Source organism: Dermacentor andersoni, chromosome 10, assembly GCF_023375885.2.
Source record: "Dermacentor andersoni chromosome 10, qqDerAnde1_hic_scaffold, whole genome shotgun sequence".
NCBI classification, from domain to species: Eukaryota; Metazoa; Arthropoda; class Arachnida; order Ixodida; family Ixodidae; genus Dermacentor; species Dermacentor andersoni.
This window is the reverse complement of record NC_092823.1, coordinates 102,330,606-102,344,784: the sequence shown is the minus strand read 5'-3', so window position 1 is coordinate 102,344,784 and position 14,179 is coordinate 102,330,606. Positions and strand designations below refer to the sequence as shown.

Here is a 14,179-nt window from a genome sequence, read left to right as displayed (position 1 = left end):
ACTGAGAATGCTGTGAAGCCAACCATTGATTCATCATGGTCACATAGCCCTTGCGTGTAACAGCCACTTTCTGGCGCAAACATGTATCTATTCAATAATAAAATGCGCACAAGAATGCTATTCGAGTAGCAAATCTCCTAGCTTCGAAGTCGCTGAAGTATGACTCATGAATTGTTCTGTCACATCGCTAATATATTGCCGGTTGCTAAATAAAAAAAAAGAATTGTGGCAAAACAGACAACAGTGTCACTAAATTTAGTGACGAAACTGCTACAAGGGCAACACTGCACATAACTTGTCCACAGGCTACAACTTGGAGCAAGTGTAGCCTGTGGCGGTGCCTTAGCACGCCTCCTCATTTTCGCTGAGCTGCAAGTTTACAGTTTTTGATATACTTTTCTACACTTAATGGGGGATGCCCTAGACGGGGATCAATAAATCGTGCAGAAGTCCGTCAGCGATTGCCAATGTAACCGGATAGCCAGAACGAACGAATGTCCGAGCTAAAGGCCTCCCTCCTCCTCCCTTAACGCTTTTTCCCAAAGTCAGTTACGCGAGAGCTCAGGCTAACGAAAGTGAAAGACGTTTCACGCCCCCCCCTCCCCCTGAAAAAATGGAGAAATGAATGGGGTAGTGGGAAATTGGGTAAATGTATTAAAAGGTACGCAAGAGCGCTTAAAGATGCATTTCTCTAAGTGCACCTTATAAACGAACCAGAGGAGCGAATCGAATTTTGCCTTGCGGCGTGCAGTAACTACATGGCTTGAGGATATCTAGTGCTAGTCCCGAAAAGGCCAGTTGCCATTGACGCGAATGGGCTAGGCAGTCCCAGAAGAAGGTGCTGAAACGTGGCCAAAGCTTCTTGGTCGCATAGTTTACGGGTTCATTCCAACAGCGCCTCAAGCTCGGGGGTGGCGGTGTCTCCGTAAACTTGGGTGAGTTCTGCGGTTTTTGAGAAGTAGGCCACAACCGAAGGTGTGACCGCCGCTCCCGTTTTTAGGTGGCGTAACACCACGCTAGCCGCTCTACCATAGCCTTTCGGGAGAGGGTTATCACCCTCTGAAAGTAGGCCAGCCAAAATAGCTCGTCGGTGGAACTTTGCACGCAGGGCCAACTCACCGTAGTACAAATATTCTTCGTCGTCTTCGTGTGTAGTGAATAGACAGCCTTGACCAGCGTTATGCCGGATAAAACCTTTGCATCTCCCGTAGTGCTCACTGGGCTGGCTATTATTTCATGTCGAGAGATCAAGCTAATGCAGACGTGAGTTCCGCGCGCATACAATCTGGCGGGTACTATCATCACCTGCCAAACAAGGTGGCTGTTTGTTGCGGTTGTGCCATACTTTTGCATTGCTTGCTGGCTATCAGTGTTGATGCGAGGCATTGAGTCAAGTGTTTCTTGCAAAGCGGCTGCTTGGACAGCAGTCGCAAGCAGAGCCGTTAGTTCTGCTCTTTTGGGGCTTCAAGATTCGTGCAGTAGCTGGCATTCGCTTTTATCCAGTCCGTCCTGTGTTACGCAGGTGAGCATCGATCTTCATCAAAGGCCGCAGCTGTGTTCGCGAGTAGAGTAGTCAAGACACCCGTAAGGTCTCTGGTGGCGTCTTCGTGCGTGCGAGACGCCTTTTCCTTCAGCGACGGGTGATTAGGAACCACGTTGTGGCGCATCATTTGATAGCTCACTATTGTGACGCCATCCCAGGATAGTGTAACTTCTGAGAGGGGTGTAGAACTGGTCATATCGTGGCTGACGTACTAGAGTATCACTCTGCCTGGAAGGGTAGATTGCAGATGACCTACTTACGCTTCGCGTTAAAATTCTACGCAGTCCTGTATAAAGTGTGGTTGCGAATATTTGTGGAGTTCGTCCATTTCTGCCATCCTTGATAACCCACAGAAATCTCTCTTTCTTACTGCTTCACGTTTGAACCGCTCGAGTCGTTGCAACTGTGCCTTCGTCGTATGCAAAATACCAATAGCGTATAAGAATTTAACCTCGTGGCAGTGTCTGACTTACGTCACCGTGGACTAATGGCACATTGCTTGACCACTGTGGGCGGCCGGTCGTCTCTGGGTGCTACGTCACAACGCATTTGCGATTTCAACTTCTACGCATCCCGGCTACGGCGGCCGCATTTCCATGGGGGCGAAATGCGAAAACACCCGTGTACTTAGATTTAGGTGCACGTTAAAGAACCCCAGGTGGTCAAAATTTCCGGAGTCCCCCACTACGGCGTGCCTCATAATCAGAAAGTGGTTTTGGCACGTAAAACCCCTTAATTTATTTTTATTTTGAACTTCTACGCACGGCGACAGCCGTTGTCGCGTGATTCTGACAAGGATGATTGCATGTAGATACGCGTGCACGACATGAAATTGTGTTAACCGTGTAATTTCAGCCGTGTAGGCATATAAAGCATCGGTGCAGGCACGCTTGCGTTTGCCCTCACTAGGGGGCAAACCCAAGCGAAATGGCTCATAAACGCAATGGAAAGTACCACGAGCGGTCAGTCAGGCGGCAATTTTGCGTGTATTCGCGAGCTTCTTTGACGCTCGAAATACAATTTGACGTAGGAAGCATTGAGATAAAGAAAGCTGTATGGGGAATTTTTCATGTTGCTGTACCATTTTCTCATTGAGACGTTTCATCTAATTATAATAATGGAGGAGTTCATTAAATAATTAAGACTAATTATGTATATACGTGCAAGACAAAAATGATCTCAGTATCTCCAAGAGACGGCAAACAGGATTACCTTGGGTCAGTCCAGCTACGTGGCATTTGCATGTATTTAACTCGTGGTGCATGAAATTTGGGACGCCCGGTATAAGCATTCGATAGCCGCTTGGCGCTACTTTCATCGCCAATGACCCTCTCGACCCGTCTGAGAAAGCGAAAAAAATGCTAGCTTTGCTTTTATAGGGGTGCTGTGAATGCTATAGCGTATACATTGAGTTAGATAAAAACATGTTTTTTTTTGCGCTTTTGACATATCATTGCATAGTTTCCGTGTTTTCTGTATCCATGAGGAGTCTTTTTGTTGTTGTCGTTGTTGTTGCCTAGTAAATGTCATTCATACAAGATGTAGTGTCTCAGGGTTCCGATTATAAATTCATCTCAGGTGCACCCTCGTATGCTTAGTGAGGTCGCTGGGCTTTTGGTTTCGTAGGAAACCTGCTCGCTGAGATTTAACACAAGACTACTACGCTACAGCACGCTGTTTGACATAACTTGAAACCCATCGCCATTTTGGAAGACGGTGTCCGTGGTCGAGCTGGGAGATTAAAATATATTTTTCTCGTTTTATAGGTATTAATACAACAAATGGGCTGTTGGACAATATGTATATTAAAGTTTGCAATCAGTTGATTTTAATGAAAAGGTTCAGAGGGAACCTTACACATTTTGGCTCACATAGTCGGTGCAAAAAGCAGAAACAGAAAATGAGCAAGTAAGACATATTATAAACCCTGAGAAAAATTATTTTTTTAGTTCATCTTGCAGATGTCTATACTCTAAAGGCGATGTTACAAACATAAGCTAAGCATCTTTCCTCGAGTAGGCCTCGAGGAAAGATGCTTAGCTTATATTGCACTGAATATAAAAGAGAGCACGAAAAAATGTTTGTGCTAAACTTTCGTTTTGTTGTCTGCGCCTGTTTTTTTAATCATGATGTATCATATATCGCCTTAAAATTTATGCAAGGTTACATGACAAGAACACAATAAATACATTGCAAAGGTGTTCTAATTCTTCAAAAAAAGATCACACTGGAATTGAAATTGGTCATGGCCATATGATAGAACCATGCTATAAACGTTTTGTAGTGACAGTTTTTTTTTACTGAGTAACAAGAGGAGGATAGCACGTAGTTTGGCAAAAGGAGAGTATTCACTAATTTGATACACATGGGTAGTCAAGCCGACAAACATGGTATCTGTGGAAAATAGAAAATTGCAGATAAATCCATGAAGCATTACGTTTTCAACCTGAATAGTACATTAGCTGCAAAGAAAATGTACCGTATGTGTATAAGTGGTGGGCGATTCTGATGATTTAACAACTACGAAGCTTTGCCACCTGAATTCCCAGGTTGAAAGATACAGAAAGAAGGGGCCAATGTAGAAAAACAGCACAATGGAGAGAGTGGACTACACAATCGTTGCAATGAGCGAGTAAGCTTTATTTTAAATACATATTGTCATTTATATGTAGAATAAACACTCCTGCGCGTCACAGTGCAACATGTGACCAACATTCCATGCTAAATGTTAACCCTATCTGTTGCTGTGAACGTGAGGAACATGATATCATAAAGCAACAGGGACCACTGAGTCACTCTTGCACTTCTCCTTTTCGTATAGGTCGTAAGTTCCTTGTTGCGCACAGAGCATATCAAATAAAAAGTAACAACATACAGGGACAGTATCATTCTTGAGGTGTTCTTCGCTGGCCCAGAGTTCACATCCTGAAAAGATAGTTTAGGGGGACATCTGTAAGCTAAACACGAACGACGGCCGCGTCATGCATCACACGTGCCATAGGGCATTCAGCACCGAACACATAAATGTCATTCGTATGCTTATACGGTACAGACTAGAGGACTGCACGGGCTTGGGCCTACCCGAAAGCCCGTCTCCGGCCCGGCCCGTGGGCCTGGCCGTCCGAAGCGTAGTTTGGCGCGCCCGGGCAGGGCCCGGGCTGGAAGCTGCGGGCCCGGGCCAGGCTCGGGCTTGACGCCACGGGCCCGGGTCGGACTCGGGTCGGCCCATTAAAGCGCTTAAGCAGTGCCCTAACGCACACACGAGCATTGTCTATTGTATGTTCGAAGTCATTCTATGCCAAGCCTAAGTGGCACGTGGAAAGAACTTGCTCTAAGTATACCTTAACAAATAAAATAGAAAAATTGACGCAGTTCTCATTTTCTTGTTTTGCATGTAAACGAACATTGTTTCCGTGTAAGGAAAAGTAAATCACACTAGAACTGCTCTTTAAGCCATTTCCTGTTACCGCTTTTGCGATAGCACTACAGCAACTCTCGATACTATTGTATTACTTTAGCACTAAAGCTAGCTATTTCTAGTTGTGCGTTTATATTGTGTTTCGTGCTCGTGAATTCGCCTGTTTCACGATATATAGACATTAATTCGCATGATGATTGACCTCATAGGCTCAAAACGTACGATCGAGGTAATGTATGAGCAGCAGCTGAAAAATAACAGCACCGGCAATGGGCTAGATCACTGTTGCTTCCATTGAAGAAACAAAAATTTTTGTCTTTTATTGCTGGCACACTACAGCTCATTAGACTGCAAGAATGTGAGGCTGAGGTATACGGTACAATCTCTATGTAAAAATTATATTATTCATTATTACAGGCTTGGCCTGATCATCCACACGAGGACCCTGGGTAAGCTTACTTGAATTGTGGTGTTTTACGTGCCAAAACTGCGATGTGATCATGTGGCATGCCGCAGTGGAGGCTCCTGACTAGTTCTGACCAACAGGGGATCTTTTCCATGTCACGAATGCACAGGACACGGGCTAAGCTTAGTAATGAACGCCTGGACCCGGACCAGGCTTAATAACATGGGTTCGGGCGGGCCCGGGCTGGGATCGTTCATGTACGCCCTGTTCCGGGCCCGGGCCGAAAAATCGGGCCCATTCAGTGCTCTAGTACAGACAGCTTTATGATTATCAGATTTCTAAACACTTGTTGGATGCTCGTTTGGTGCTAGATGGTAAGTCATTAACACTGTAAGTAAATGAGGATCACTAAAGAACATAACGCATCTGAGTTCCTGCAGTTTCCTTATCAGAGAAAGAGCTGCAATTTTCGCATGTCACCCTTGGAAACCATGCACCATAAACTAAGACCTCATTTGTTTTTTTTTTGTTTTTCTGGTTGGCTCATACGAATAGATCTGGACCTTGTACCTAGTCCTTATGCCTGGCTGGGTCTGCCTGCTTACGCTACCCTGTCTACTAAAAAAACGAGGCGGCCACTAGATATTAGGATCCTAACAACAAAGCGTTCTTAGGAGCCACAATGCACAAACAGGAAAATGGTATAATTGATTACCTAATTAAACAAATCTGCGTCTATTCAAATACAATTGCTTAATTGCTTAAGCTCACATGTCAAATTGTGCGTCGCATTCGAGGATATAGTTTTCAATAGCTTTCAGTTCCCTCCCTCTTCTTAACAATTTTATTTCCGCTTTTCAAAGGTGTGACGCTAAGCGAGAAAACTAAGACGAAGTGAGCGCAGGGCCGCGCGCCTCAAGCGTAGGACAGCATGCGCGGTCAAAACGGGTTTCACAGAAATAAAAAAAAATAATAAAATGGCTGACTTGATGGCTGCGTAAAAGTGGCAAGCTGGTGGTGTAACGGCAGCAATCAATGAAAATGCATTTTTTTGGTCGTTGCTTCATCGTACTTTCTATCACTGCCCTACACCGGTGCACACTACTGTAGAATATTGCGTTGCGCGTTTGCTTACTTAATGCAACATCCAACGAGTGTATTGCCGACTTGTCACTTTACGTAGTCACCGAGTGCGCTACAAAACGGGGTTGGTTGTAGGAAACCCTTTTTGAGACCGCTGCTGTCGCGCTTGCTACGCACGTAAATGTGCCTTTACTTTGCGTCCACGTTCACTTTTGTGGCATAACTTCGAAATGCGGGAAAAATAACTGGAAATAATTTTAATGAGCTGGCAACTGGTAATTATGCTGTTTTATGAATGCGTTGACGAATTTAACACTCGAGCTTGCGCAAATGTACAAGTATTCATCAATTTAGGTAGAAAAACAATTTCACTGATTTCTTTATCAATCCCAAAACGAAAAAGAAAATCTCACGCTTGCGTAAGCAGTTAGCGTAAAAGAACCTCGGTCCAATCTTTGAATATCGAAGCCCCTATCTTAATTAGGTTGGCCCACGTTAGCTGGCAGAGTTGGCCCACGTTAGCTGAATGGAGATTTATACAGTACCAGTGACACCCACGACGATAATGGAAGAGAGAATAGACTAGAGGAATTTCAAATCCCACAAGTACTGTCGGAAGAAGTGAATAAAGACTTGGGAGCTATGCAAAGGGGGAGGAAGCTGGGGAGGATCACGTAACAGGAGATTTCTTGAAGGATTGTGGGCAGATTGTTCTAGAAAAACTGGCCACCCTGTATGCGCAATGCCTCATGACCTCGAGCGTACCGGAATCTTGGAAGAACGCTAACATAATCTTAATCCATAAGAAAGGGGACGCCAAAGACTTGAAAAATTATAGGCCGATCAGCTTACTGTCCGTTGCCTACAAAGTATTTACTAAGGTCATCACAAATAGAATCAGGAACACTTTAGACTTCTGTCAACCAAAGGACCAGGCAGGATTCCGTAAAGGCTACCCAACAATAGATCACATTCACACTATCAATTTGATGATAGAGAAAGGTGCGGAATATAACCAACCCTTATATATAGCTCTCATTGATTACGAGAAAGCGTTTGATTTAGTCGAAACCTCAGCAGTCATGGAGCCATTACGGAATCAGGGTGTAGACGAGTCGTATGTAAATATACTGAAAGATATCTATAGCGGCTCCACAGCCACCATAGTCCTCCATAAAGAAAGCAACAAAATCCCAATAAAGAAAGGCGTCAGACAGGGAGATACGATCTCTCCAATGTTATTCACAGCGTGTTTACAGGAGGTATTCAGAGACCTGGATTGGGAAGAATTGGGGATAAGAGTTAATGGAGAATACCTTAGTAACTTGCAATTCGCCGATAATCCTGGCTTAGTAACTCAAGGGACCAATTGCAATGCATGCTCATTGACCTGGCGATGCAAAGCAGAAGGGCGGGTCTAGAAATTAATCTGTAGTAAACTAAAGTAATGTTTAACAGTCTCGCAAGAGAACAGCAGTTTACGATATGTAGTGAGGGACTGGAAGTGTTGAGGGAATACACATACTTAGGGCAGGTAGTGACCGCGGATCTGGATCACGAGACTTAAATAATCAGAAGAATAAGAATGGGCTGGGGTGCGTTTGGCAGGCATTCTCAGATCATCAACAGCAGGTTGCCATTATCCCTCAAGAAAAAAGTGTATAACAGCTGTGTCTTACCAGTACTCATGTACGGGGCAGAAACCTGGGTGCTTGCGAAAAGGGTTCTACTTAAATCGAGGACGACGCAATGAGCTATGGAAAGAAGAATGATGGGTGTAACGTTAAGGGATAAAAAAGAAGAGCAGATTAAGTGAGGGAAGATACGCAATTTAATGACATCTTAGGTGAAATAAAAAAAAAGAAATGGGCATCGGCCGGACATGTAATGAGGAGGGAAGATAACCGATGGTTATTAAGGGTTACGGACTAGATTACAAGGGAAGGGAAGCGAAGAAGGGGGCGGCAGAAAGTTAGGTGGGCGGATGAGATTAAGAAGTTTGCAGGGACAACATGGCCATAATTAGTACATGACCGGGGTAGTTGGAGAAATATGGGAGAGGCGTTTGCCCTGCAGTGGGCGTAACCAGGCTGATGGTGATGATGATGGTGACGTTAGCTGGGATACCTTGCACATGCATTCACTCTGAAAAAAAAAAGTCGCTAGAGGTAGTGTCTGTTAGGTCCTTGTTTATTACTGGTGTTGTTAATTTACTCCAGTTCATATCTTTTATGGTACAGCCCTCATTGTGTGGTCGTTGACCCATAGCCGTGGCCGTCGCTCTAGTCAGTGGAAGTGTTGTGACCGTGATGTGTGCCAATACTTGTGGAAAACGTCTACTGCAGTCATGTTTACACGTAACACCCAGTTTCTGGTGAAACTTCACATTGTCCTAACTGTTTTGCTAAGATGCGGCGCATTTTTCTTTGTGTATTTTACGAGTTTTGCCATGGTTAACATGCTGGTAAGAGCATTCTATGCACCAAGTACACGATAAACGCTACCTCTTTATGGTTCGCTAATTTTAATCTGCTATTTAGGTACAGAGGAATACATTTGTTACCCACCTTTGGCGTCATTGTAGTCAGTGTTTTCATTTCCATATTCGACACTCATAAGTGTGCATTCCTTACTAGTAAATATGATTGTATTATTTACAAGTGAGCAGTCTGCAAAGAGTTATGGAGGAAAATATAGTTATCAGTACAAACAACAGTTCTAATAGAGGTGAAGCGGAAGTGCGGCAAAAATATGTTGAAAAGAGTCTTGTCAATAGGCCAATAGTTATTTACTGAGTAGCATCATCAGTTTCAGTGAAAGCATCGAACTACTTAAGAGACAGGTAGGTAACGATATCCTAGAACTTTTGTACTGTTACATGCAACGAAGGCCATTAAAATACCCGAGAGACGGACAATCAGAAACATGTAGATTTCTTGCATGTATGTAGCACCACGAGAGAGCAATACATTCAGCATTGCCTCTGATGACCCTGAACTCGTTTACAGTAAGGGGACACGTCCTACACGTTAGCCCTGACTTGGCCACGGCTTAGTATAATATCAAAGGATAAATAAGCCGTATGATAATCTGACAGAAGGTAAACTTACTTGGTAGCTGGTACTGAATGGCGTTAGACCTATTGTACCCAAACGTCGTAGTTAGTGTAGTTGACATATTTAGCGTATAGAATCTGAAATGTAGACTTCCATGAATAAAAGATCATGACTAATGGTATTTGCGCAGCTCAGTTTGTTATGTGTTTCAAGTTGAGCTCCTAACTAGGCAATAATTCAGCTGTAATTACTACGTACTTCTGGGCGCGTTTGCTTCAGATATTGACATTACATTTCGCAAAATACGCAGGAACCGTACTCTGAAGCAAAGTACAGGTGCATGCTATTAACACGCAGACACATAAACGCACGCACGCACGCACGCACGCACGCACACACGCACACACGCACGCACGCACGCACGCACACACACACACACACACACACATACACACACACACACACACACACACCCACGCACACGCACACGCACACACACACACGCACACACAGACAGACAGACAGACAGACACGCACAAAGGAAAGCAAAAAGAACAGCCAAAACAAAGCTGTGCGTTCTATACATGCCTTTACAAAGGTGTATAAAATACAGTTGAAACGAATAGCGAGAGAGCGCAATCAGTCAAGTTCCCTGCGTACTTATTTGCAGACTGAACTGTTTTCAGCAATGGCTGTCTCAACAGCAAGATAAAAACAAGGTTTATGGCAGCTGTTTTTTTATGTGTGTATGGACAGAGGAATGGCTGCCAAGTTCACTTCATCATTGGTTTCCTGAAGTAGATTGAGGAGGAAGTTGGCGCCTTTCTAGTTCTTGTTTTCGGTGTATGACTTCTTGCGCAATAACTACGATGATCATGAATAAAGGTTTATTTAGCAGAAAATCGTTTTCGTCCTAAGGTAGGAGGCCTCCCTTAGTCCAGGATGCTATGGCCCCGATCCTTCCTCTGCGCCTGGGTCATGAACTTGCGCTTAAAATGAATTTACCTCTTCTTTCACATCGAAAACATTTAGATATATTTTTCAGTAGTTCATACAGTCTCTGAATATTGACGACACGAAAAACAGAGGCGAGGTTTAGGTTTACTAGCCACAACATTATACACTGCTCCTCATTTTCTTGGCAAGTCATGGACGAATATTTTGTCATATGTAGAGACGATACATCTTTATTTATCTTAAGGACTAGTAATAACTTATAGATACAGGACATGAGAAATTGTGCAAGAAGCACTTCCGCGGATTCACATTACTATTGTTTTGCATACGGCTCGCATAAAGATATGAGAAATTTCCCTCTAATGAAAAAAAAGCAATAACGAGTGGTAAAGAAAAACATGTTTTGGAGTTTTACGTAGTACAACATCCATCTGAATAGGAGGAAAGCCATAGAGAGGGAGAGGCCTGCGGAATAATTTTGACCACCTGGGCTTCATTATTGTGGACCCATTGGCCGGTAAATGAGCATTTCGTCCCTTTTACCCGCATGAAAATGCGTCCCCCACGGTTGAGACTGGATCCGCAATCTTGAGCAAAGTGGCAAAACACCATAGCGACAGTGCTGCCGTGGCGGTTAAGACCAGTGTTGCTAGGCAGGGCGGCGCTAAGGTTTTGTACCACGTAGTGTCAAGAGGAGAAAGCAGAGTTCGTGATATTTTCGGCATTCTGCATAGTGTAGGGCGATGTGATATTGCTTGTTAAAGGTTCACGAATTTACAGCGGATTCTTCAGGGAAAATAGCACAAGGCATATTTTTGTGGGCTTAAATATCCGTATTCTCGAAGGTCTCCAAATGTTTTCCTTCATACAAATATTTCACTAGATATTCATTCACTAAAATTGTGGTACTTCATCCGAATTGGTGTGGAACCGCACTCTTCTGAAAAAAAATTAACCTTGTAAATATGGGGTCGTCAAGGAGGTTTGTAAATCAATTTCAACAAAAATTTGGCGTAGTGTTCATGTGTATAAGGTCTTTTTTTGCAAGTGCAACAACTTATCTGAAATGATGTGTTGATATTTGGTAGGGTAGCATTTGTTTCTTGCTTTTTCTGCGTCTTGTCTCGGCCCTTAATCAACGTGTTCATTCTAAGACTGTAGGGATCAATAAACCTATGCTGTTAAGCATGCACCACCGTGTCGTGCTCAGTAGGAATGAGGTAAAGTTTACAAGAAGAAAATACATACACACGGAAGAAGAGCGCATGCCTTGGTATGGCAGCCCTGCACCTCAAAATAAGGCAGCTAACAAAAGTACTTCTTTTCTGCGTCGTCTTGATGGCTCACTGCGACACATTACTTAATTTATGAAAAAAGACGATGTACAACACGAATAACAAGGACGTTGTCCTCGGCGCTGTACGTCATTTTTTATCATGAATTACCAACTAGCCCAAGCAACCACCCTAGTTTACTTACTTTGGCGACTCTGACGAGTTTTTGAATGAGAAATAAGTCGTACTGTTGTCTTCGATGTCGTGTCGCATGCTGACGCAAGAAAAATTTGTGCCCCACAATGTGTCTACTTCAGTGTACGTCGATCTGACAAGGTAAAATATTCCAGTTTCATTTAAGACCTGTAATACAAGAGAATAAACATTTGAACTGCCCGTCTGAACTTAATAAAAGATAAAAAAGAACCAAGACTTGTCCGGCAGCTACACAGGCTACCTTTCGTTTCTCCGACATTGAAAATATTGAGAATTTTTACAGTTACGTTAAATTTGTTTACCGACTCTACATTGCCATTTCAGAGATTTGTGTTAAACATATCTTTAATGTAGCTTTCAGTGACACCGACAGGAGAGTTGGCATTTCACACTTTCCGGATGTGCCGCGATCAATTATTTCACATAGCTTTAGCCAAATGCCGTCAGCACACTACATGTCGTGTGCTTGCATTGCACAATTTCTGCACATGGCCAGAAATTCACCGATACAGTCATGTCACTCAGGTAACATAGGAAATCAAGAACCAATTCCATTACGGGGTATAAGAGAACGCTGTTGTCGCTGTGATCATTCGATCATATTGCGAAATTCACAAAACTCGAGAGCAGTATGCTAGTCTTTACAGCTAAGTGAAGTGGTTTTGGCGACGTGGTCTCTTCAGTTTCTGCTCGAAAATTAGGCTCTCAGTCATCCCCGCACATCATATTCTTTTACATACTTCCACGTTTTTGCTTTGAAATGCAGATAATCTACTGTAAAACTCAGCGCTCACCTCCTCTGCGTGCTGATATTTTCCAAGCCTAGTCTCGTTTGCCCACACTGGGCGCTGTATAGCGTCGCTTTTCTGAACCATCGATACGTCGCTTTGATCACTGACCGCACTCGAAGATTCTGCGCCTGCCGATTCGTTGCCTAAGGCCAGTGCAAGCAATGCCAATATTAGATACATCACCAAGGTAAGTTTTGCTCGCAGTCAAGGCGAAGAGGCCCCTTTCGTTTCGTGAATTCGATATTTATCTCTACATGTTCTCGCATGCCATTGCTATCAACGGCAATGAACTTTTCGCGTTTCTACGCAAATCGGCTTTGACATTCAGAAGGAATGTAGCTGCTAGAATGTCACCCCCTTGTTACCAGTCCTGCCCTGTACACATATGCCAGCCTACCTTTGACGTCAATGACAAATTTCTGACGTACCTGGAAAGATTATGCTCAAATAGGCTATGTTGCTCTACGTGGTAGTGCATGGATATATTGACACCGTAGCTAAACTACCAGCATTGTTCTTTTTTTTTTGATGTGCTTCTACGCGCAGCTTCATCAATAGCGCTAGAGAGCAGAATTGAAGCTGGGCAAAATATGGGGAAATGTTGTATATATATATATATATATATATATATATATATATATATATATATATATATATATATATATATACGAAGAGTATATTTGCCAAGAATGCAAGTTCAGCGAACCAGCTATTATTTGCCCGCTGTATCCTGGCAAACAAGCCAGTGGGAGCTGGCTCTTATCTATTTGCTTAACGACAAAGAAAACAATTCCTTCGCAAAACCTGAATCTCTGCATTCTAGATACGCACGCTCGCAGTGACGGCATTCTTCAGACCTCGAAAATAAGTACTCGGGTAAGAGATAATGATACGGAGACAACTTCAATGGGGAACTCTTAACGTGCTTCAGAACTTTTCAACGTGAGTTATGCCTTAAAAAGAGTGGCTAAATGTTTGCAAAAAAAAATTAATTCGTTTAATACTTATCGGACTTCAAGAAACAACCTGAGTAACTGAAGGCGACTGCAAACAGTATTATCAGAATATAGTAACGAATTAAGAGTCTATACCAAAGTGTGAGTCACGAATTTAACCCTTTATCAGAGCAACTAATGCCCTTCAAGAAATGGTAATAGTCGGAGTAACACAGTAGCAGCGAACACAATTGCTGATCGTCGAAATCTGATGTACGGGTCAAGTGCGTCGGTTGTTAAATACGTGACTCATCGTACATTCAAGCGTAATCGCGGGTGGTCGCGTACGTTCCAGAATGTGCACCACTGGTCGGGTCGCGTACGCAGTTTGATTACAGAATATTTTTTTTTTGCTATAGACTACGCGACAAGATAAAAAAATATTCCGAAACATGAAGGCACTTCATGCACCGAGCGATAACATGGTAACAGTGATTAGC

The 14,179-nt window shown here is 43.3% G+C and overlaps 1 protein-coding gene across 1 annotated transcript; it reads right to left on the bottom strand.

Moving 5' to 3' along the window:
• Positions 1–4,175: 4,175 nt before the first annotated feature.
• LOC126544549 (male-specific histamine-binding salivary protein-like) lies at positions 4,176–12,839 on the bottom strand. Its single transcript, XM_055077691.1, has 5 exons — positions 12,748–12,839; positions 11,943–12,100; positions 9,561–9,643; positions 9,018–9,119; positions 4,176–4,468 (listed from the first exon to the last, which is right to left on the bottom strand). Exons 1-5 carry the CDS (start codon positions 12,826–12,828, stop codon positions 4,311–4,313), a joined length of 582 nt encoding a protein of 193 aa, XP_054933666.1. The 5' UTR covers positions 12,829–12,839; the 3' UTR covers positions 4,176–4,310.
• Positions 12,840–14,179: the final 1,340 nt, after the last annotated feature.

Excerpts from the sequence above, each read along its gene's own strand:
- LOC126544549 (XM_055077691.1), bottom strand. The coding sequence starts at position 12,828 with ATGGTTCAGAAAAGCGACGCTATACAGCGCCCAGTGTGGGCAAACGAG. Across the intron at positions 12,101-12,747 it reads AATATCAGCACGCAGAGGAG|GTCTTAAATGAAACTGGAAT; the intron begins GTGAGCGCTGAG and ends CTTGTATTACAG. Across the intron at positions 9,644-11,942 it reads AACTCGTCAGAGTCGCCAAA|ATTCTATACGCTAAATATGT; the intron begins GTAAGTAAACTA and ends TCTACATTTCAG.